The sequence below is a fragment of the Oncorhynchus clarkii genome, chromosome 26, assembly GCF_045791955.1.
Source record: "Oncorhynchus clarkii lewisi isolate Uvic-CL-2024 chromosome 26, UVic_Ocla_1.0, whole genome shotgun sequence".
Taxonomy (NCBI): Eukaryota; Metazoa; Chordata; class Actinopteri; order Salmoniformes; family Salmonidae; genus Oncorhynchus; species Oncorhynchus clarkii.
Window position 1 is genome coordinate 37770758 of NC_092172.1, and position 23808 is coordinate 37794565.

At 42.7% G+C, this 23808-nt stretch overlaps 1 protein-coding gene across 18 annotated transcripts in view; it reads right to left on the minus strand.

Moving 5' to 3' along the window:
- Positions 1–23808, minus strand: part of LOC139385228 (unconventional myosin-IXAa-like) — a 158953-nt gene that overhangs the window by 32681 nt on the left and 102464 nt on the right. For all 18 annotated transcript variants that reach the window (XM_071130359.1, XM_071130352.1, XM_071130358.1 and 15 more), the window contains 6 exons: positions 19975–20112; positions 18369–18408; positions 18084–18206; positions 14943–15134; positions 12705–12827; positions 3830–3979 (listed from right to left, as the gene is read on the minus strand). In XM_071130359.1, coding sequence (XP_070986460.1) covers positions 3830–3979; positions 12705–12827; positions 14943–15134; positions 18084–18206; positions 18369–18408; positions 19975–20112 — 766 coding nt within the window. The remainder of the gene's footprint in view (positions 1–3829; positions 3980–12704; positions 12828–14942; positions 15135–18083; positions 18207–18368; positions 18409–19974; positions 20113–23808) is intronic.

Consider the following 23808-nt stretch of genomic DNA (forward strand, 5'->3'; position numbering starts at 1 on the left):
GCTTTTGGATAACTGATAGTGTATACTGGATTAGTTTGGATTACTGATAGTGTATACTGGATTAGCTTGGATAGCTGATAGTGTATACTGGATTACTGATAGTGTATACTGGATTAGTTTGGATAACTGATAGTGTATACTGGATTAGTTTGGATAACTGATAGTGTACAGTGCCTTGCGAAAGTATTCGGCCCCCTTGAACATTGCAACCTTTTGCCACATTTCAGGCTTCAAACATAAAGATATAAAACTGTATTTTTTTGTGAAGAATCAACAACAAGTGGGACACAATCATGAAGTGGAACGACATTTATTGGATATTTAAAACTTTTTTAACAAATCAAAAACTGAAAAATTGGGTGTGCAAAATTATTCAGCCCCTTTACTTTCAGTGCAGCAAACTATCTCCAGAAGTTCAGTGAGGATCTCTGAATGATCCAATGTTGACCTAAATGACTAATGATGATAAATACAATCCACCTGTGTGTAATCAAGTCTCCGTATAAATGCACCTGCACTGTGATAGTCTCAGAGGTCCGTTAAAAGCGCAGAGAGCATCATGAAGAACAAGGAACACACCAGGCAGGTCCGAGATACTGTTGTGAAGAAGTTTAAAGCCGGATTTGGATACAAAAAGATTTCCCAAGCTTTAAACATCCCAAGGAGCACTGTGCAAGTGATAATATTGAAATGGAAGGAGTATCAGACCACTGCAAATCTACCAAGACCTGGCCGTCCCTCTAAACTTTCAGCTCATACAAGGAGAAGACTGATCAGAGATGCAGCCAAGAGGCCCATGATCACTCTGGATGAACTGCAGAGATCTACAGTTGAGGTGGGAGACTCTGTCCATAGGACAACAATCAGTCGTATATTGCACAAATCTGGCCTTTATGGAAGAGTGGCAAGAAGAAAGCCATTTCTTAAAGATATCCATAAAAAGTGTCGTTTAAATTTGCCACAAGCCACCTGGGAGACACACCAAACATGTGGAAGAAGGTGCTCTGGTCAGATGAAACCAAAATTGAACTTTTTGGCAACAATGCAAAACGTTATGTTTGGCGTAAAAGCAACACAGCTGAACACACCATCCCCACTGTCAAACATGGTGGTGTCATGGTTTGGGCCTGCTTTTCTTCAGCAGGGACAGGGAAGATGGTTAAAATTGATGGGAAGATGGATGGAGCCAAATACAGGACCATTCTGGAAGAAAACCTGATGGAGTCTGCAAAAGACCTGAGACTGGGACAGAGATTTGTCTTCCAACAAGACAATGATCCAAAACATAAAGCAAAATCTGCAATGGAATGGTTCAAAAATAAACATATCCAGGTGTTAGAATGGCCAAGTCAAAGTCCAGACCTGAATCCAATTGAGAATCTGTGGAAAGAACTGAAAACTGCTGTTCACAAATGCTCTCCATCCAACCTCACTGAACTCGAGCTGTTTTGCAAGGAGGAATGGGAAAACATTTCAGTCTCTCGATGTGCAAAACTGATAGAGACATACCCCAAGCGACTTACAGCTGTAATCGCAGCAAAAGGTGGCACTACAAAGTATTAACTTAAGGGGGCTGAATAATTTTGCACGCCAAATTTTTCAGTTTTTGATTTGTTAAAAAAGTTTGAAATATCCAATAAATGTCGTTCCACTTCATGATTATGTCCCACTTGTTGTTGATTCTTCACAAAAAAATACAGTTTTATATCTTTATGTTTGAAGCCTGAAATGTGGCAAAAGGTCGCAAAGTTCAAGGGGGGCGAATACTTTCGCAAGGCACTGTATACTGGATTAGTTTGGATAACTGATAGTGTATACTGGATAACTGATAGTGTATACTGGATTAGTTTGGATAACTGATAGTGTATACTGGATTAGTTTGGATAACTGATAGTGTATACTGGATTAGTTTGGATAACTGATAGTGTATACTGGATTAGTTTGGATAACTGATAGTGTATACTGGATAACTGATAGTGTATACTGGATTAGTTTGGATAACTGATAGTGTATACTGGATTAGTTTGGATAACTGATAGTGTATACTGGATTAGTTTGGATAACTGATAGTGTATACTGGATTAGTTTGGATAACTGATAGTGTATACTGGATTAGTTTGGATAACTGATAGTGTATACTGGATTAGTTTGGATAACTGATAGTGTATACTGGATAACTGATAGTGTATACTGGATTAGTTTGGATAACTGATAGTGTATACTGGATTAGTTTGGATAACTGATAGTGTATACTGGATAACTGATAGTGTATACTGGATAACTGGTAGTGTATACTGGATTAGCTCTGACATCCCGGATTTCTTCTTTCTAGTTTTTGATAATTATTATTTGTGTACTTGTTTGCCAATTTTGCTGCACTGTTAGGCTCTAGTTACACAAGCATTTCGCTGCAACCGCTAAAATATCTGTCCAACTCTAGACGCGACCAATAAACATTGATTTCATTTTGATTTGATCCTGGAGTGCCTTTGCAGGGTTTCATTCCAACCAGGCACCACACCTCACTCTACTAATCACCTCCCCAACTGTGCTCGTTGATCAATATAAGTGATTGGCAAATTCCCACCAAGGTCTCAAAGATCTAAAGCAAAGCAGGCCAACTGAAAACCCTGAAGTACCGATCCTCGAGGTGTGTTAAATCCATTCCCATTCATAGCCAACTTCTCTAGTACAACAATGTCCCTGTTTATGAAAGGACTTAGTGTTCGGTTCCTGCTGGATACTGTAACGGAACTGAATCAACAATTGCATAATTACTAGGATCAAATATCTGGCATAAGTCTTAGATTGTGATCGTGAAAGTTGAATGACATCCAAAACAAAGTTGAGGAACGGTCAAGAGAAATAGTTTAGATAATTCACAGAATTTTCCACAAAAATAAATTGTGGCGTTTTGTAGGATTACTGAAAGAGCTCTGAATCTAAACATCCCTCCATAACACATACAAATTAAATATCTTGCTGGCCCATCAAAACCGGGCTGAGCAAGATTGCACAGATGAGGACTGACACACAACATTGGGATGAGAAGCATTCCTGCCTCAGTTCAATAACAAATTTCCCACTTAAATCCATTTACTAAATTTCAAAATAAATATCACATATACAAACAAAATCCTACGTATCAAGCCTGGATGTACTAGATAATGTACTAGCCTGGATGTACTAGATAATGTACTAGATAATACTGGATGTACTAGATAATGTAGATAATTTAGATAATAATTTACACAGTTAATGTCACCAACTATGGTGCTGAGAGCCACAGAACAGGGTGTACAGACTTTCTACCAGCCCGGCGCTAACACACCTGATTCAACTAACCAAGACCCTGTTTGCATGCAACTGTAATGAAACAAAAGCCTTCATACCACTGTAGCAGGACCAGGGTTGGTGCCCTGTTCCCACTCATTTTCCCTGGGTGACGAGGCTATACGAAGGAGACTGTCCCTGCCCCTGGGTGACGAGGCTATAAGAAGGAGACTGTCCCTGCCCCTGGGTGACGAGACTATAAGAAGGAGACTGTCCCTGCCCCTGGGTGACGAGGCTATAAGAAGGAGACTGCCCCTGGGTGACGAGGTTATAAGAAGGAGACTGCCCCTGGGTGATGAGGCTATAAGAAGGAGACTGCCCCTGGGTGATGAGGCTATAAGAAGGAGACTGTCCCTGCCCCTGGGTGACAAGGCTATAAGAAGGAGACTGCCCCTGGGTGATGAGGCTATAAGCAGGAGACTGCCCCTGGGTGATGAGGCTATAAGAAGGAGACTGCCCCTGGGTGATGAGGCTATAAGAAGGGAACGGTGGTTACCTGGATAGCTGTGGCAGCCAGTCTCATCCTGGTGAAGTGTTTCCTCTCCAGCAGGGCCCTGAAGCGGCGCTGCAGAGTGACGATACGGTTCAGGACCTCCCTGTGAAGCAACGCCTGCAGTCGCTGACGCTCCACCTCCCGCAGGAACACCTGACAGTGGACACAATGAGTGGCACATCATACACACACACATATACACACTCTCACTGTTCAAGTATGGACCTCCCCCTCCCTGGATGATCAAACACAGGAGCAACAAGAATTTCAGGTATGGGAGCTATGGGCTGCTAATTATAGACATCAAACCAAAGGAATAGTGCTGGACCCATCTATCAGTCTGTGTGTCTGTGTGTGTCAGAGGTCCTGTCCATTCTTGGGGTATGTTCTTTATAACATCCTGTCTCCCAGAAAGACTACAGTGCTGGTAATATAATGTCACTGCTCCTTATTTTTCTGTTTCTCTATTTAACTAAGTTCAATAACCTAAAGCAGGACCGAATCTCCACCACCCCTGTGGTGACTGAAACTGATGGTCAACTACCACTAATCAAGACAAACATGACGGACCATTTTTTCTTCTAACTATAAGGACAATGCAAGGCATGTCTGTTCTGTTGTAGTATAGTTCATTAGCCCAGCACCTGTGTTTTAGGGATGTGCATTTGGCCACAAACGTTTCTATAGATAAGGCTAGTCTAAATTTGTAAAATAAAACATATCAATCCCCTTTGTGGTACAATATACTAGAGAAAACAAGACAATTGGATACAATTGTTGATACCTTGACTAAAAAGTCTCAATTTTATCCCTTCCTCTTGGTTTTAATCTACTATAGTGACAGGCAGCAGGGTGAATAGTACCATGGTTTTAATCTACTATAGTGACAGGCAGCAGGGTGAATAGTACCATGGTTTTAATCTACTATAGTGACAGGCAGCTGGGTGAATAGAACCACCATGGTTTTAATCTACTATAGTGACAGGCAGCTGGGTGAATAGTACCATGGGTTTAATCTACTGTAGTGACAGGCAGCTGGGTGAATAGTACCATGGTTTTAATCTACTATAGTGACAGGCAGCTGGGTGAATAGTATCATGGTTTAAATCTACTATAGTGACAGGCAGCTGGGTGAATAGTACCATGGTTTTAATCTACTATAGTGACAGGCAGCTGGGTGAATAGTACCATGGGTTTAATCTACTGTAGTGACAGGCAGCAGGGTGAATAGTACCATGGTTTTAATCTACTATAGTGACAGGCAGCTGGGTGAATAGAACCACCATGGTTTTAATCTACTATAGTGACAGGCAGCTGGGTGAATAGTATCATGGTTTAAATCTACTATAGTGACAGGCAGCTGGGTGAATAGTACCATGGTTTTAATCTACTGTAGTGACAGGCAGCTGGGTGAATAGTACCATGGTTTTAATCTACTATAGTGACTATAGTGGGTGAATAGTACCATGGTTTTAATCTACTATAGTGACTATAGTGGGTGAATAGTACCATGGTTTTAATCTACTATAGTGACAGGCAGCAGGGTGAATAGAACCACCATGGTTTTAATCTACTATAGTGACAGGCAGCTGGGTGAATAGTACCATGGGTTTAATCTACTGTAGTGACAGGCAGCTGGGTGAATAGTACCATGGCTTTAATCTACTATAGTGACAGGCAGCAGGGTGAATAGTACCATGGTTTTAATCTACTATAGTGACAGGCAGTAGGGTGAATAGTACCATGGTTTTAATCTACTATAGTGACAGGCAGCTGGGTGAATAGTACCATGGTTTTAATCTACTATAGTGACAGGCAGCTGGGTGAATAGAACCACCATGGTTTTAATCTACTATAGTGACAGGCAGCTGGGTGAATAGTATCATGGTTTAAATCTACTATAGTGACAGGCAGCTGGGTGAATAGTACCATGGTTTTAATCTACTATAGTGACAGGCAGCTGGGTGAATAGTACCATGGGTTTAATCTACTGTAGTGACAGGCAGCAGGGTGAATAGTACCATGGTTTTAATCTACTATAGTGACAGGCAGCTGGGTGAATAGAACCACCATGGTTTTAATCTACTATAGTGACAGGCAGCTGGGTGAATAGTATCATGGTTTAAATCTACTATAGTGACAGGCAGCTGGGTGAATAGTACCATGGTTTTAATCTACTATAGTGACAGGCAGCAGGGTGAATAGTACCATGGTTTAAATCTACTATAGTGACAGGCAGCTGGGTGAATAGTACCATGGTTTTAATCTACTGTAGTGACAGGCAGCTGGGTGAATAGTACCATGGTTTTAATCTACTATAGTGACTATAGTGGGTGAATAGTACCATGGTTTTAATCTACTATAGTGACAGGCAGCAGGGTGAATAGAACCACCATGGTTTTAATCTACTATAGTGACAGGCAGCTTAGTGAATAGTACCATGGGTTTAATCTACTGTAGTGACAGGCAGCTGGGTGAATAGTACCGTGGTTTTAATCTACTATAGTGACAGGCAGCAGGGTGAATAGTACCATGGTTTTAATCTACTATAGTGACAGGCAGTAGGGTGAATAGTACCATGGTTTTAATCTACTATAGTGACAGGCAGCTGGGTGAATAGTACCATGGTTTTAATCTACTATAGTGACAGGCAGCTGGGTGAATATAACCACCATGGTTTTAATCTACTATAGTGACAGGCAGCTGGGTGAATAGTACCATGGGTTTAATCTACTGTAGTGACAGGCAGCAGGGTGAATAGTACCATGGTTTTAATCTACTATAGTGACAGGCAGCTGGGTGAATAGAACCACCATGGTTTTAATCTACTATAGTGACAGGCAGCTGGGTGAATAGTATCATGGTTTAAATCTACTATAGTGACAGGCAGCTGGGTGAATAGTACCATGGTTTTAATCTACTATAGTGACAGGCAGCTGGGTGAATAGTATCATGGTTTAAATCTACTATAGTGACAGGCAGCTGGGTGAATAGTACCATGGTTTTAATCTACTATAGTGACAGGCAGCAGGGTGAATAGTACCATGGTTTAAATCTACTATAGTGACAGGCAGCTGGGTGAATAGTACCATGGTTTTAATCTACTATAGTGACAGGCAGTAGGGTGAATAGTACCATGGTTTTAATCTACTATAGTGACAGGCAGCAGGGTGAATAGAACCACCATGGTTTTAATCTACTATAGTGACAGGCAGCTGGGTGAATAGTACCATGGGTTTAATCTACTGTAGTGACAGGCAGCTGGGTGAATAGTACCATGGTTTTAATCTACTATAGTGACAGGCAGCAGGGTGAATAGTACCATGGTTTTAATCTACTATAGTGACAGGCAGTAGGGTGAATAGTACCATGGTTTTAATCTACTATAGTGACAGGCAGCTGGGTGAATAGTACCATGGTTTTAATCTACTATAGTGACAGGCAGCTGGGTGAATAGAACCACCATGGTTTTAATCTACTATAGTGACAGGCAGCTGGGTGAATAGTACCATGGGTTTAATCTACTGTAGTGACAGGCAGCAGGGTGAATAGTACCATGGTTTTAATCTACTATAGTGACAGGCAGCTGGGTGAATAGAACCACCATGGTTTTAATCTACTATAGTGACAGGCAGCTGGGTGAATAGTATCATGGTTTAAATCTACTATAGTGACAGGCAGCTGGGTGAATAGTACCATGGTTTTAATTTACTATAGTGACAGGCAGCTGGGTGAATAGTACCATGGGTTTAATCTACTGTAGTGACAGGCAGCAGGGTGAATAGTACCATGGTTTTAATCTACTATAGTGACAGGCAGCTGGGTGAATAGAACCACCATGGTTTTAATCTACTATAGTGACAGGCAGCTGGGTGAATAGTACCATGGTTTTAATCTACTATAGTGACAGGCAGTAGGGTGAATAGTACCATGGTTTTAATCTACTGTAGTGACAGGCATCAGGGTGAATAGTGTCATGGTTTAAATCTACTATAGTGACAGGCAGTAGGGTGAATAGTACCATGGTTTTAATATACTGTAGTGACAGGCAGCTGGGTGAATAGTACCATGGTTTTAATCTACTATAGTGACAGGCAGCAGGGTGAATAGTACCATGGTTTAAATCTACTATAGTGACAGGCAGCTGGGTGAATAGTACCATGGTTTTAATCTACTGTAGTGACAGGCAGCTGGGTGAATAGTACCATGGTTTTAATCTACTATAGTGACTATAGTGGGTGAATAGTACCATGGTTTTAATCTACTATAGTGACAGGCAGCAGGGTGAATAGAACCACCATGGTTTTAATCTACTATAGTGACAGGCAGCTTAGTGAATAGTACCATGGGTTTAATCTACTGTAGTGACAGGCAGCTGGGTGAATAGTACCGTGGTTTCAATCTACTATAGTGACAGGCAGCAGGGTGAATAGTACCATGGTTTTAATCTACTATAGTGACAGGCAGTAGGGTGAATAGTACCATGGTTTTAATCTACTATAGTGACAGGCAGCTGGGTGAATAGTACCATGGTTTTAATCTACTATAGTGACAGGCAGCTGGGTGAATATAACCACCATGGTTTTAATCTACTATAGTGACAGGCAGCTGGGTGAATAGTACCATGGGTTTAATCTACTGTAGTGACAGGCAGCAGGGTGAATAGTACCATGGTTTTAATCTACTATAGTGACAGGCAGCTGGGTGAATAGAACCACCATGGTTTTAATCTACTATAGTGACAGGCAGCTGGGTGAATAGTATCATGGTTTAAATCTACTATAGTGACAGGCAGCTGGGTGAATAGTACCATGGTTTTAATCTACTATAGTGACAGGCAGCTGGGTGAATAGTATCATGGTTTAAATCTACTATAGTGACAGGCAGCTGGGTGAATAGTACCATGGTTTTAATCTACTATAGTGACAGGCAGCAGGGTGAATAGTACCATGGTTTAAATCTACTATAGTGACAGGCAGCTGGGTGAATAGTACCATGGTTTTAATCTACTATAGTGACAGGCAGTAGGGTGAATAGTACCATGGTTTTAATCTACTATAGTGACAGGCAGCAGGGTGAATAGAACCACCATGGTTTTAATCTACTATAGTGACAGGCAGCTGGGTGAATAGTACCATGGGTTTAATCTACTGTAGTGACAGGCAGCTGGGTGAATAGTACCATGGTTTTAATCTACTATAGTGACAGGCAGCAGGGTGAATAGTACCATGGTTTTAATCTACTATAGTGACAGGCAGTAGGGTGAATAGTACCATGGTTTTAATCTACTATAGTGACAGGCAGCTGGGTGAATAGTACCATGGTTTTAATCTACTATAGTGACAGGCAGCTGGGTGAATAGAACCACCATGGTTTTAATCTACTATAGTGACAGGCAGCTGGGTGAATAGTACCATGGGTTTAATCTACTGTAGTGACAGGCAGCAGGGTGAATAGTACCATGGTTTTAATCTACTATAGTGACAGGCAGCTGGGTGAATAGAACCACCATGGTTTTAATCTACTATAGTGACAGGCAGCTGGGTGAATAGTATCATGGTTTAAATCTACTATAGTGACAGGCAGCTGGGTGAATAGTACCATGGTTTTAATTTACTATAGTGACAGGCAGCTGGGTGAATAGTACCATGGGTTTAATCTACTGTAGTGACAGGCAGCAGGGTGAATAGTACCATGGTTTTAATCTACTATAGTGACAGGCAGCTGGGTGAATAGAACCACCATGGTTTTAATCTACTATAGTGACAGGCAGCTGGGTGAATAGTACCATGGTTTTAATCTACTATAGTGACAGGCAGTAGGGTGAATAGTACCATGGTTTTAATCTACTGTAGTGACAGGCATCAGGGTGAATAGTGTCATGGTTTAAATCTACTATAGTGACAGGCAGCTGGGTGAATAGTACCATGGTTTTAATCTACTATAGTGACAGGCAGCAGGGTGAATAGTACCATGGTTTAAATCTACTATAGTGACAGGCAGCTGGGTGAATAGTACCATGGTTTTAATCTACTATAGTGACAGGCAGTAGGGTGAATAGTACCATGGTTTTAATCTACTATAGTGACAGGCAGCAGGGTGAATAGAACCACCATGGTTTTAATCTACTATAGTGACAGGCAGCTGGGTGAATAGTACCATGGGTTTAATCTACTGTAGTGACAGGCAGCTGGGTGAATAGTACCATGGTTTTAATCTACTATAGTGACAGGCAGCAGGGTGAATAGTACCATGGTTTTAATCTACTATAGTGACAGGCAGTAGGGTGAATAGTACCATGGTTTTAATCTACTATAGTGACAGGCAGCTGGGTGAATAGTACCATGGTTTTAATCTACTATAGTGACAGGCAGCTGGGTGAATAGAACCACCATGGTTTTAATCTACTATAGTGACAGGCAGCTGGGTGAATAGTACCATGGGTTTAATCTACTGTAGTGACAGGCAGCAGGGTGAATAGTACCATGGTTTTAATCTACTATAGTGACAGGCAGCTGGGTGAATAGAACCACCATGGTTTTAATCTACTATAGTGACAGGCAGCTGGGTGAATAGTATCATGGTTTAAATCTACTATAGTGACAGGCAGCTGGGTGAATAGTACCATGGTTTTAATTTACTATAGTGACAGGCAGCTGGGTGAATAGTACCATGGGTTTAATCTACTGTAGTGACAGGCAGCAGGGTGAATAGTACCATGGTTTTAATCTACTATAGTGACAGGCAGCTGGGTGAATAGAACCACCATGGTTTTAATCTACTATAGTGACAGGCAGCTGGGTGAATAGTACCATGGTTTTAATCTACTATAGTGACAGGCAGTAGGGTGAATAGTACCATGGTTTTAATCTACTGTAGTGACAGGCATCAGGGTGAATAGTGTCATGGTTTAAATCTACTATAGTGACAGGCAGTAGGGTGAATAGTACCATGGTTTTAATATACTGTAGTGACAGGCAGCTGGGTGAATAGTACCATGGTTTTAATCTACTATAGTGACAGGCAGCTGGGTGAATAGAACCATGGTTTAAATCTACTGTAGTGACAGGCAGCAGGGTGAATAGTACCATGGTTTTAATCTACTGTAGTGACAGGCAGCAGGGTGAATAGTACCATGGTTTTAATCTACTATAGTGACAGGCAGTAGGGTGAATAGTACCATGGTTTTAATCTACTATAGTGACAGGCAGTAGGGTGAATAGTACCATGGTTTTAATCTACTGTAGTGACAGGCAGCTGGGTGAATAGAACCATGGTTTTAATCTACTATAGTGACTATAGTGGGTGAATAGAACCATGGTTTTAATCTACTATAGTGACAGGCAGCTGGGTGAATAGTACCATGGTTTTAATCTACTGTAGTGACAGGCAGCAGGGTGAATAGTACCATTGTTTTAATCTACTGTAGTGACAGGCAGCTGGGTGAATAGTACCATGGTTTTAATCTACTATAGTGACAGGCAGCAGGGTGAATAGTACCATTGTTTTAATCTACTGTAGTGACAGGCAGCTGGGTGAATATGACCATGGTTTAAATCTACTGTAGTGACAGGCAGCTGGGTGAATAGTACCATGGTTTTAATCTACTATAGTGACAGGCAGCTTGGTGAATAGTACCATGGTTTAAATCTACTATAGTGACAGGCAGCTGGGTGAATAGTACCATGGTTTTAATCTACTGTAGTGACAGGCAGCTAGCTGGGTGAATAGAACCATGGTTTTAATCTACTATAGTGACTATAGTGGGTGAATAGAACCATGGTTTTAATCTACTATAGTGACAGGCAGCTGGGTGAATAGAACCATGGTTTTAATCTACTATAGTGACTATAGTGGGTGAATAGAACCATGGTTTTAATCTACTATAGTGACAGGCAGCTGGGTGAATAGTACCATGGTTTAAATCTACTATAGTGACAGGCAGCTGGGTGAATAGTACCATGGTTTTAATCTACTGTAGTGACAGGCAGCTGGGTGAATAGAACCATGGTTTTAATCTACTATAGTGACAGGCAGCTGGGTGAATAGAACCATGGTTTTAATCTACTATAGTGACTATAATGGGTGAATAGAACCATGGTTTTAATCTACTATAGTGACAGGCAGCTGGGTGAATAGTACCATGGTTTTAATCTACTGTAGTGACAGGCAGCTGGGTGAATAGTACCATGGTTTTAATCTACTATAGTGACATGCAGCTGGGTGAATAGTACCATGGTTTTAATCTACTGTAGTGACAGGCAGCTGAGTGAATAGTACCATGGTTCTAATCTACTATAGTGACAGGCAGCTGGGTGAATAGTACCATGGTTTTAATCTACTATAGTGACAGGCAGCTGGGTGAATAGTACCATGGTTTTAATCTACTGTAGTGACATGCAGCAGGGTGAATAGTACCATGGTTTTAATCTACTGTAGTGACATGCAGCAGGGTGAATAGTACCATGGTTTTAATCTACTGTAGTGACAGGCAGCTGGGTGAATAGTACCATGGTTTTAATCTACTGTAGTGACAGGCAGCTGGGTGAATAGTACCATGGTTTTAATCTACTATAGTGACAGGCAGCTGGGTGAATAGTACCATGGTTTTAATCTACTGTAGTGACATGCAGCAGGGTGAATAGTACCATGGTTTTAATCTACTGTAGTGACATGCAGCAGGGTGAATAGTACCATGGTTTAAATCTACTGTAGTGACAGGCAGTAGGGTGAATAGTACCATGGTTTTAATCTACTGTAGTGACAGGCAGCTGGGTGAATAGTACCATGGTTTTAATCTACTATAGTGACAGGCAGCTGGGTGAATAGTACCATGGTTTAAATATACTATAGTGACAGGCAGTAGGGTGAATAGTACCATGGTTTTGCCAACTTGGTATCCATCGGGAGCAAGGTCCACCTGGCCCAGATACTGTCCGATGCCTTCCTGGGTGGCACTGGTGCCCTCGGGTAGCAGCACGTGGAAGTGGCGGATGAAATCCTGCCAGGCAAGTAGAGGGAAAATGAGAAACACACACAAAAAACTGTTATCATAAATGTAGGAGGCAGTCCTCAACGGCCACGGTCTCTACTGGTTGACTCTTCTCTATGGCACTGTACTGATCAGCTGTTTGACTGGCCTTCTCTCCATTGGTCTGAATCTGTCGCAGGGAGCACAAAACACTGCAGCCCCTGAGGATTGGAGCTGTTCATTTCTAAGTGACATCACCAGCTAGTCTGAGGACAAGATCCAGTTTGGGGCACATGTGGTTTTAGGGATAGGCCACGGTGATATTTACAGGGAGACTAACTAACATCATCAAAAAAAGATTCACTCTCTCACTCCTCGAAACGGAGGCCCGTTATCTGATGTCAACACAGTAGGGCAGTCTGGGAAACCGGTGAAAGCTGTAGGGGTGTGGCTGACTGACTGGGAAACAGATGCTGTGTTTTTACAATTACCCCCACAGGGCCGAGTGTTTCATTACAGACTATAGAGGCCCTGTTCTCCACCATGACCTCAGGACAGTCTTCAGAAGATGACACGCGCTCCAGATATTTTTCATCATCACAGAGGACCGCAGCTCTAATCTGTCAGGGGAATTCAGATAAATGACAATGTCAGGCTGAGGCTAAAACTAGCTTGTGTTGTGAGTAAGTTAATGAGCGTACGGGCGGGGCATTTCTTCTCGTTTCACCGTCAAGGTTGTGTATTACAAACGTTCCATCACAGTGGTTTTTCCCGGTGATCTAATGTTTGGCTTCCACAGCTGTAAACACTAGCTCAACGGTTCCTTACAGGACAAGCAATACACAAAAATAAAAGGTGATGCTACTATAAAACTGAAGGATTTGCTAAAAGTACAGTAACAAGCTAGACACTAGACAATCTATAACATTATTGTGACATTACTGTACCAAACTGTCCTAATAGTCCCACAATACTATCATACAAACATCAAACTTAGTCTTCGAGACAATATGGCCACCACTTCAAATCTCAAGCAAGTAATTTCTTACAGCAGACGCCATTGTTTGCTCAATGAATAGCACGATAAGTAGCATACAACTGATCCCAATCACCAAGCCAACTGAAACACAGAAAGAAGTGGAAACAATGACTCAGATGTTGGACTTGACTCGGAGGTTACTGAGCAACAGAGGACATGACTCGGAGGTTACTGAGGAATAGAGGAAATTGCACCAGGGCTCGAGTCCACACCACCTTTGGACAGAAGGAAAATGTTAACGTTGTCGCTAATGAGTGACTGAAACTTGCACTCTTTGTTTCATGTTTCCAGGATAGAAGACCGGCAGATTAACTGACTAATGTCTACGATGTGAGTGTTTCCTGGAGAGAAGACCGGCAGATTAACTGACTAATGTACTGTACTCTGGAGCGGGGTTGATTTGGAGGTGCGTCATGGTCTGGGGCAGTGTGTCACAGCATCTTCGGACTGAGCTTGTTGTCATTGCAGGAAATCAACGCTGCGCATTACAGCGAGGAAGACATCCTCCTCCCCTCCTCATCCTCCTCCCTCATGTGGTACCCATCCTGACATGACCCTCCAGCATGATAATGCCACCTGCCATACTGCTCGTTCTGTGCGTGATTTCCTGCAAGACAGGAATTTCAGTGTTCTGCCATGGCCATCGAAGAGCCCGGATCTCAATCCCATTGAGCATGTCTGGGACCTGTTGGATCTGAGGGTGAGGGCCATTCCCCACAGAAATGTCCGGGAACTTGCAGGTGCCTTTTTGGAAGAGTGGGGTAACATCTCACAGCAAGAACAGTCAAATCTGGAGCAGTCCATGAGGAGATGCACTGCAGTACTTAATGCAGCTGGTGGCCACACCAGATACTGACTAATACTTTTGATTTTGACCCCCCTTTGTTCAGGGACACATTATTACATTTCTGTTAGTCACATGTCTGTGGAACTTGTTCAGTTTATGTCTCAGTTGTTGAATTTTGTTATGTTCATACAAATATTTACACATGTTAAGTTTGATGAAATAAACTAATTGACAGTGAGAGGATGTTTCTTTTTAGTTTGTGTGTGTGTGTGTGTGTGAGTTTGAGTAGGTGTCTGTGCATCTGTATAAAACTGCTTACCTGGAAGGTGTACTTGATGCTGTAGCCTGACTGGCGGATGCGCACGGTCTCCAGCATACCCGTGTAGCGGAGCTGCCTGAGCACCAGGCCCTCGTTGAAGCGCAGGGGCAGCTTCTCTGCATTAGAACGGATGCATTTGACAAAGTAGGGCTCTGATTGGCCCAGAGTCTCCATCAGCTTATTGAGAGAGGCCTGTGGTAGGACAGATCAGGGGTGCCATCATTAGTCCAAAACGTTTATTTAAAAAAAAACCTGTTAATAACTCCAAACGGAAAACATTTCTATTGGACAAATTCAGGTAGGCCCCTCCCTATTTCATTTGCTTCTGTTTGGTTCCTAGTGAATACATACCAGGGCATTGACTTCACCAAAAACATATTAAACATTGTATAAACAGACAGAAATAATACACGGACGGCACATTGGCTTTGTTGGTTTTATAGCAGGGAGGAGTGGTTTTGTTGGTGTACTGTGGCTTGTTTTATAGCAGGGAGAAGTGGTTTTGTCTGGTGTGAATAAATTGTTGTCATATCTTTATAACCTTTTTAACCACATAATAAAAGACTGTCTAGGATAAAAGGCTAGTGCGTCCTTGGCTGCTGTAGCATGGAGGGTTGGGGTGAGTTGAGTTTTTACCAAAAAGTTCTATTTTGGTTTCATCTGACCATATGACATTCTCCCAATCTTCTTCTGGATCATCCAAATGCTCTCTAGCAAACTTCAGACGGGCCTGGACATGTACTGGCTTAAGCAGGGGGACACGTCTGGCACTGCAGGATTTGAGTCCCTGGCGGCGTAGTGTGTTACTGATGGTAGGCTTTGTTACTTTGGTCCCAGCTCTCTGCAGGTCATTCACTAGGTCCCCTCGTGTGGTTCTGGGATTTTTGCTCACCGTTCTTGTGATCATTTTAACCCCACGAGGTGAGATCTTGCGTGGAGCCCCAGATCGAGGGAAATTATCAGTGGTCTTGTATGTCTTCCATTTCCTAATAATTGCTCCCACAGTTGATTTCTTCAAACCAAGCTGCTTACCTATTGCAGATTCAGTCTTCCCAGCCTGGTGCAGGTCTACAATTTTGTTTCTGGTGTCCTTTGACAGCTCTTTGGTCTTGGCCATAGTGGAGGTTGGAGTGTGACTGTTTGAGGTTGTGGACAGGTGTCTTTTATACTGATAACAAGTTCAAACAGGTGCCATTAATACAGGTAACGAGTGGAGGACAGAGGAGCCTCTTAAAGAAGAAGTTACAAGTCTGTGAGAGCCAGGAATCTTGCTTGTTTGTAGGTGACCAAATACTTATTTTCCACCATAATTTGCAAATAAATTCATTAAAATCCTACAATGTGATTTTCTGAAATGTTTTCTCTTATTTTGTCTGTCATAGTTGAAGTGTACCTATGATGAAAATTACAGGCCTCTCATCTTTTTAAGTGGGAGAACTTGCACAATATTGGTGGCTGACTAAATACCTTTTTGCCCTATATGTATGTACATATATGTGTGTGTGTGTGTGTGTGGCTATTTTGGTGGCCAGGAATGCACTTCCCCCCACTCCATTCAGAAGATGAAAGCAATCAGCCACACAACAGGATGTGGGAAGTGATGTCACCACTCGCAGCCTTCTGCCCAGGCTTCCTGCCAGCCAGAGAGGGTTAGAGTACAGGCCAGGGCTAGTGGATATGGGATTGTTGTTGTGGGGGTGGTCACGCCTCTTTACTCTCATACTGCGTCCCAAATGCCCCCCCTACTCCAGGTCCTGATCAAAACTAGTGCACTATGTAGGGAATAGGGAGTAATTTGGGACTCCTCCTCCCCCACTGTGAGCCAGGAGCAATAGAGACAGCCAGGCATGAGAAAAGACACAACAGAGGAGTTAAGAAAGACAAGATGGTGGGAGGGGATGGAGAGATGATTATGGCTGTGATAAAGGGGACGATCATAACTGAGATGAGTTGACAACGTCCCCTTCTGTTTCATCAGCCTACTCAGCTGGTCTTAGAGAAGCTGGGGACTTCCATTTTTAAGTATTTACCTTTACTTTGGCGACTACAAAGTCATTTTTAAACCTAGTTTGAAAGTAACTGTTCTTTCTGGAAGGTGTGCTGCACCATTTTCCCCTACATTTTCCCCCAACATAGTCCAGCAATTTGAGTTCAACCAATGAGCATCAGCCCCTTGTCATATGAGACAGCAGGCAAGATGCATATGATGAACACACAGCAGGGCGAGAGCAATGACGTGTAGCACATATGTCATGTAGTACGCCATTTTCTGGGAACACTTTCGGCTCGTGAGCACTATTTTCCAAACTACTGGCTAAAAAGTATACAAAAGTGCCAGAGAATCTTTTTAATATAAAATAGCAATATGGGTTTTATTATATTCTTTTTGACATGGTGAAATCTTCTCAACTGAGCTGAACATTCATCATCAGGGATCACACTAGTTTCCAAAGTGACAGAGACATGGGGATGTTCTTGACAAGAGATGCTTTTTATGGCCTATTAAATTGTACTTTTTCCCCCAACCCAGACACGATGTCATCGTTGTCTTTTGGGTGGGATGATAAAAAGAAAAAGACGTCACAGGCTGGGACCTGACAGTGGGCGGACAGACAGACAGACGAGGTTTTAAAAAGACGTCACAGGCTGGGACCCGACACTGGGCGGGCAGACAGGCGTACAGGCAGAGGGAGGAGGTTGTAAGAGACAGCTCATGGGACAACACCCAGAGTTCCAGAGAACATCCATACTGTCAGCTGGACTCAGCTGGTCACTTCCAATACACATCCCAGATACGTGTAGCAGAGAGATGTCAACCCTAACCACTGATCTGAGGTCAGTTTTGTATTTTATCCCCTGATACACAGGTGTCAAACTCCAGTCCTCGAGGGCCAGCGGGTCATCGCTCCTCCCTTGCACTTGATTGATCAATTAAGGTCACTGATTAGTTAGGAACTCCCCTCACTTTGTTGTCTAGGTCTTAATGGGCGTAATTGGGCAAGAATTTAAAAGATATAACAAAAACCAGCAGCCTCATGGCCCGCCAGGATTTAAGTTTGGCACCCTTGCCCTAATAGTTAAGGGCATGATTTGGGAAAGATACACTGATCCTAGATGTGTGCTTAAGGGGGACTGACTGACCTGGAACTGAGCGCTGATGCTGGGTGGTTTCTTCTTCTTGTGGAGGTGGAGGAGGGACTTGGTGATGCGGTCGTGCAGTGTCAGGTTGCTGAGATACTTTAGGGACTTGACGTCAAGCAAGTGCTGCGGTAACAGAGAAGAACACACAGCCAGTATGAGTCAGCACTAGTACCATCACTAGCGGTTTAAACACAAGGTGGCTTATAACAAGATGGCTTAACAAGGTGGCTTAACAAGGTGGCTTAACAAGGTGGCTTAACAAGGTGGCTTAACAATGTGGCTTACCTTTGGAAGACTGGGCTTTGATTTGTAGTTTTTGTTTCTCCTGGTAAAAGAGAGCAGATGGTTTTAGGGACTTAGAAGAATATCTACACTGCGTCTTCTCTACCAGGCCAAAATAGGGCATAAAGAGGAGTGGTGTAGGAGGTTTTAGACAGAAAGTCAGTCCTGACTGTAACTTAAGCAGTGCTGGTGGTGGGTGGGTGACCAGTGTTAACTTCTTTGGGACTGGGGGGCAGTATTGAGTGGCTTGGATAAAAAGGTGCCCAGAGTAAACTACCTGCTACTCAGGGCCAAAAGCTATAATATGCATATAATTAGTAGATTTGGATAGAAAGCACTCTGAAGTTTCTAAAACTGTTTGAATAATGTCTGAGTATAACATAACTCATATGGCAGGCAAAAACCTGAGAAAAAAATCAAACCAGGAAGTGGGTAATATAAGGTTTGTAGTTTTTCCAAGTCATTGCCTATCGAATATACAGTGTCTATGGGGTCATATTGCACTTCCTAAGGCTTCCACTAGATGTCAACAGTCTTTAGAACTTTGTTGGATGCTTCTACTGTGAAGGAGGGGAGAATGAAAGCTGTTTGAGACAGGGGTCTGGCAGAGTGCCATGAGCTCAGTCTCACGCGCTCCCGTGAGAGTTAGCTGCATTCCATTGCATTTCTACAGACAAAGCAATTCTCCGGTTGAAACATTATTGAAGATTTATGATAAAAACATCCTAAAGATTGATTCTATACTTCGTTTGACAGGTGTCTACGAACTGTAATATGACTTTTCGTCTGAACTTTCGCCTGGACTTGCCTGCGCCTCCTGAGTTTGGATTTGTGAACTAAACGCGCGAGCAAAAAGGAGGTATTTGGACATAAATGATGGCCTTTATCGAACAAAACAAACATTTATTGTGGAACTGGGATTCCTGGGAGTGCATTCTGATGAAGTGAAGTGAATATTTATAATGCTATTTCTGACTTTTGTTGACTCCACAACATGGCGGGTATCAGTATGGCTTGTTTTTTTGTCTGATCGCCATCCTCAGATTATCGCATGGTGTGCTTTTTCTGTAAAGTTTTTTTTAGCAATGTTTATTATGAGTATTTCTGTAAATTGATGTGTCTCTCTGCAAAATCACCGGATGTTTTGGAACTACTGAACATAACGCGCCAATGTATACTGATTTTAGGATATAAATATGAACTTTATCGAACAAAACATATATGTATTGTGTAACATGAAGTCCTATGAGTGTCATCTGATGAAGATCATCAAAGATTAGTGATTCATTTTATCTCTATTTCTGCTTTTTGTGACTCCTCTCTTTGGCTGGAAAATGGCGGTGTTTTTCTGTGACTAGGTGCTGACCTAACATAATTGTTTGGTGTGCTTTCGTTGTAAAGCCTTTTTGAAAATCAGACACTGTGCCTGGATTTACAACAAGTTTATCTTTAAAATTGTGTAAAATGCTTGTATGTTTGAGGAATTTTAATTACGGGATTTCTGTTGTTTTGAATTTGGCGCTCTGCAATTTCACTGGCTGTTGGCGAGGTGGGACGCTACCGTCCCGAATATCCCAGAGAGGTTAAACTAAGATGTTGAGTCACTCACATGAGGATGCCGTGGGCTCTCTCCAGGAGCTTGCTGCTGGTGGAGTTGACAAAAATTCCTCCGTCCTCTTCCGTGTTGGACCCGCTGGATGACAGCCGGCTCTGACGCCCACCACGCCCATTCCAGCCCACACCATCCCTGGTTAGGAAGTTTCAAATGATCCACAGTTAAAAATATGCCTTGAGAAAATAGAGATTTCATTTTAGCTGGACAACTTGGAAAGAGCTGGGAAAAAGCTTAAATAAGAAAATGCTTGACCAACATTGACTCTATTTCATGTCCTGTAGACATATTAAGCACAACTACAAATGGCATATGCTATCCTAGCCCTAGGTTCAGCAGTGTAAAGCCTCAGGCCTCAAGGTAAACCCTGGTCATCCTAGCGAAGCGCCTGAACAAACAGCAGGTTTTTCTATCAACACAGCGGCTCGGGTCGGTTAACGGTCAACCCCTAACACCAAACCCCTTAAGCCCTGAGGGGAGGAGTCAGGAGAGAGAGAGAAAGACACTCCTGAGTAACCACTGGTAGTATACTGCGTCAGGACTGGGGAGGAGAAGGAGATCCATCATGGATTCCACCCGGTAAGCCATCAGGGCTGGAGAGGAGGAGATCCATCATGGATTCCACCCGGTAAACCATCAGGACTGGGGAGAAGAAGGTCATCTATCATGGATTCCACCCGGTAAGCCATCAGGACTGGGGAGAAGGTCCTCTATCATGGATTCTACCCGGTAAGCCATCAGGACTGGGGAGAAGGATATCCATCATGGATTCCACCCGGTAAGCCATCAGGACTGGGGAGAAGGTCATCTATCATGGATTCCACCCGGTAAGCCATCAGGACTGGGGAGAAGGCCATCCCAGCAGCCAGGGAGGGATGTTTGTTTTCACACTCCACACTTCACACTGACCCATAATGATTTATACACCACCTCCTACCGGGTCTGTGGCCACACACAACGACACGTTAAACACGGTATCCATGCGGGAGTACATATATAAATGTTACTAATGTGGGGGCTTCGTCTTTCCTACAAGAGGACGGGGTCAGAGATTAGACACGTGTCCATGGGGTGGCTTCATGGGTGATAAGTCCAAGGCCAACAGGTGAAGACTTACAGTACAGTAGTGTTGTTGGGAGTCAAATGTTGGAATGTATACTATCTCTAAAGATGGAAGACTGTTACACAAACCACTTCTACATTAAATATGGGGGGAAACAAAGCAAGCCATTTGTTTCCGGATTGTACCGTTTGATGTGGTCACCCAAATTAAAAAGATTACTCATTGTCTTAGGGTTTTATTTGAATAAAAAAAGTATGAACACCAACGTATTTATTTGTTAAGTCAGAGTAAAACAACACTGAGGTCTCAAAGTATTTGGCTTTTACGACACAGTCTAGGATCCCATGGTTTTTGTCATATTTTGTGGCTAAACTGATGGGGGAAAACACGGCATATTTTGCTCTGTTTCGTGCATTCACAGCCAAGAATAGTTTGGACAGTGGAGACAGATTGAAAATAAGACTGAGCATAAATGGCTGTCTCTCTTGGTTTGGACTTAGCAGGACCTGTTTAGATTTCTCTTCATAGAGGTCATGGAAGAGATCCAAAATACCTACTTTAGCCAAGCTACAGGAAGTAATCAGGTCCAAATTTCATATAAAGAACAGAGTAAATCCTGAAACCCAGTGGTGAGATATATTTCCAATTTAAACAGGCCTCCCAATAAGTTATGATGATTTAAACTAGAGACCGATAACTCCGTTGACTAGGGAATTACAATTATAGCACTAAAGCAATATAAACAAAATGCCCCGGTGGAAATAAATTAGGTTTCCACCCTGACCACACTTGAGACTAACCCTAGAAATATGAAAATGAGTAAGAAATGTTTCAGTTGCCAGTTCTGAAATATGGATACTTGTCCCTTTAATAGGATCCGCTCCTTTATCCAATTTTCACCTAAAATGACACACCCAAATCTAACTGCCTGTAGCTCAGGACCTGAAGCAAGGATATGCATATTCTTGATACCATTTGAACGGAAACAATTTGCATTTTGTGGAAATGTGATATTAATATAGGAGAATAACACACATTAAATCTGGTAAAAGATAATACAAAGAAAAAAACATGCGTTTAAAAAATATTTTTTTGTACAATCATCTTTGAAATGCAAGAGAAAAGCCATAATGTATTATTCCAGCCAAGGCGCAATTTACATTTTGTCCACTAGATGGCAGCAGTATATGTGCAAAGTTTTAGACTGATCCAATGAACCATTGCATTTCTGTTCAAACGTTTGTATCAGTTTATTAATACATTTTTAAGTTCATAACTGTGCACTCTCCTCAAACAATAGATTGGTATTATTTTACTGTAATCGCTACTGTAAATTGGACAGTGCAGTTAGATTAACAAGAATTTAAGCTTTTTACCAATATCAGATATGTCTATGTCCTGAGAAATGTTCTTGTTACTAACAACCTCATGCTAATCGCACTAGCCTACTTTAGCTCAACCATCCCGTGGGGGACCCAACGATCCTGTAGAGGTTTTTAAACAATGTTCCTCTAATGCTGTGTATGCCACAAGGAGGAACGGCTACAGAATATGTTTGTTTTCAGAGTACCCCTCTGGACCACAGACAGTACTGTACTGTAGCGTCCATCTGAGAAGACCCCTACCGAGAGCCAGTATTTATCCGTCTCCTGAAACACATAACTCTGACCTGACATCATGCAGGAAACAGCTGCATGTGGGCTTTAGCACTAACTTAGGAACCCTGAGTCTGTGTGTGTGTGTGTGTGTGTGCGCAGGTGTGTGTGTCTGTGTCTCCTCCTCCAAATCATATTAGCAGGACTTGTGTAACTTGCCCTCTTGCAACAAAAGCACTGTTCTAAGGGTGGTCTTTTCCCACTTGCTGTATACTGGGGCAGTAATGTCATGCTATGGGGTTAATTAGGGGGTATGGGGAATTAGGGGGCAGTAATGTTATGCTATGGGGTTAATTAGGGGTTATGGGGATCTAGGGTTCAGTAATGTCATGCTTTGGGGTTAATTAGGGGGTATGGGGATCTAGGGGGCAGTAATGTCATGCTATGGGGTTAATTAGGAGGTATGTGGCACTAGGGGGCAGTAATGTCATGCTATGGGGTTAATTAGGGGGTATGGGGCTCTAGGGGGCAGTAAAGTAATGTTATGGGGTTAATTAGGGGGTATGGGGCTCTAGGGGGCAGTAATGTCATGTTATGGGGTTAATTAGGGGGTACAGGGCTCTAGGGGGCAGTAATGTCATGCTATGGGGTTAATTAGGGGGTATGGGGCTCTAGGGGGCAGTAAAGTAATGTTATGGGGTTAATTAGGGGGTATGGGGCTCTAGGGGGCAGTAATATAATGTTATGGGGTTAATTAGGGGGTATGAGGCTCTAGGGGGCAGTAATGTCATGTTATGGGGTTAATTAGGGGGTACAGGGCTCTAGGGGGCAGTAATGTCATGCTATGGGGTTAATTAGGGGGTATGGGGCTCTAGGGGGCAGTAAAGTAATGTTATGGGGTTAATTAGGGGGTATGGGGCTCTAGGGGGCAGTAATGTAATGTTATGGGGTTAATTAGGGGGTATGAGGCTCTAGGGGGCAGTAATGTCATGTTATGGGGTTAATTTGGGGGTACAGGGCTCTAGGGGGCAGTAATGTCATGCTATGGGGTTAATTAGGGGGTATGGGGCTCTAGGGGGCAGTAAAGTAATGTTATGGGGTTAATTAGGGGGTATGGGGCTCTAGGGGGCAGTAATGTAATGTTATGGGGTTAATTAGGGGGTATGAGGCTCT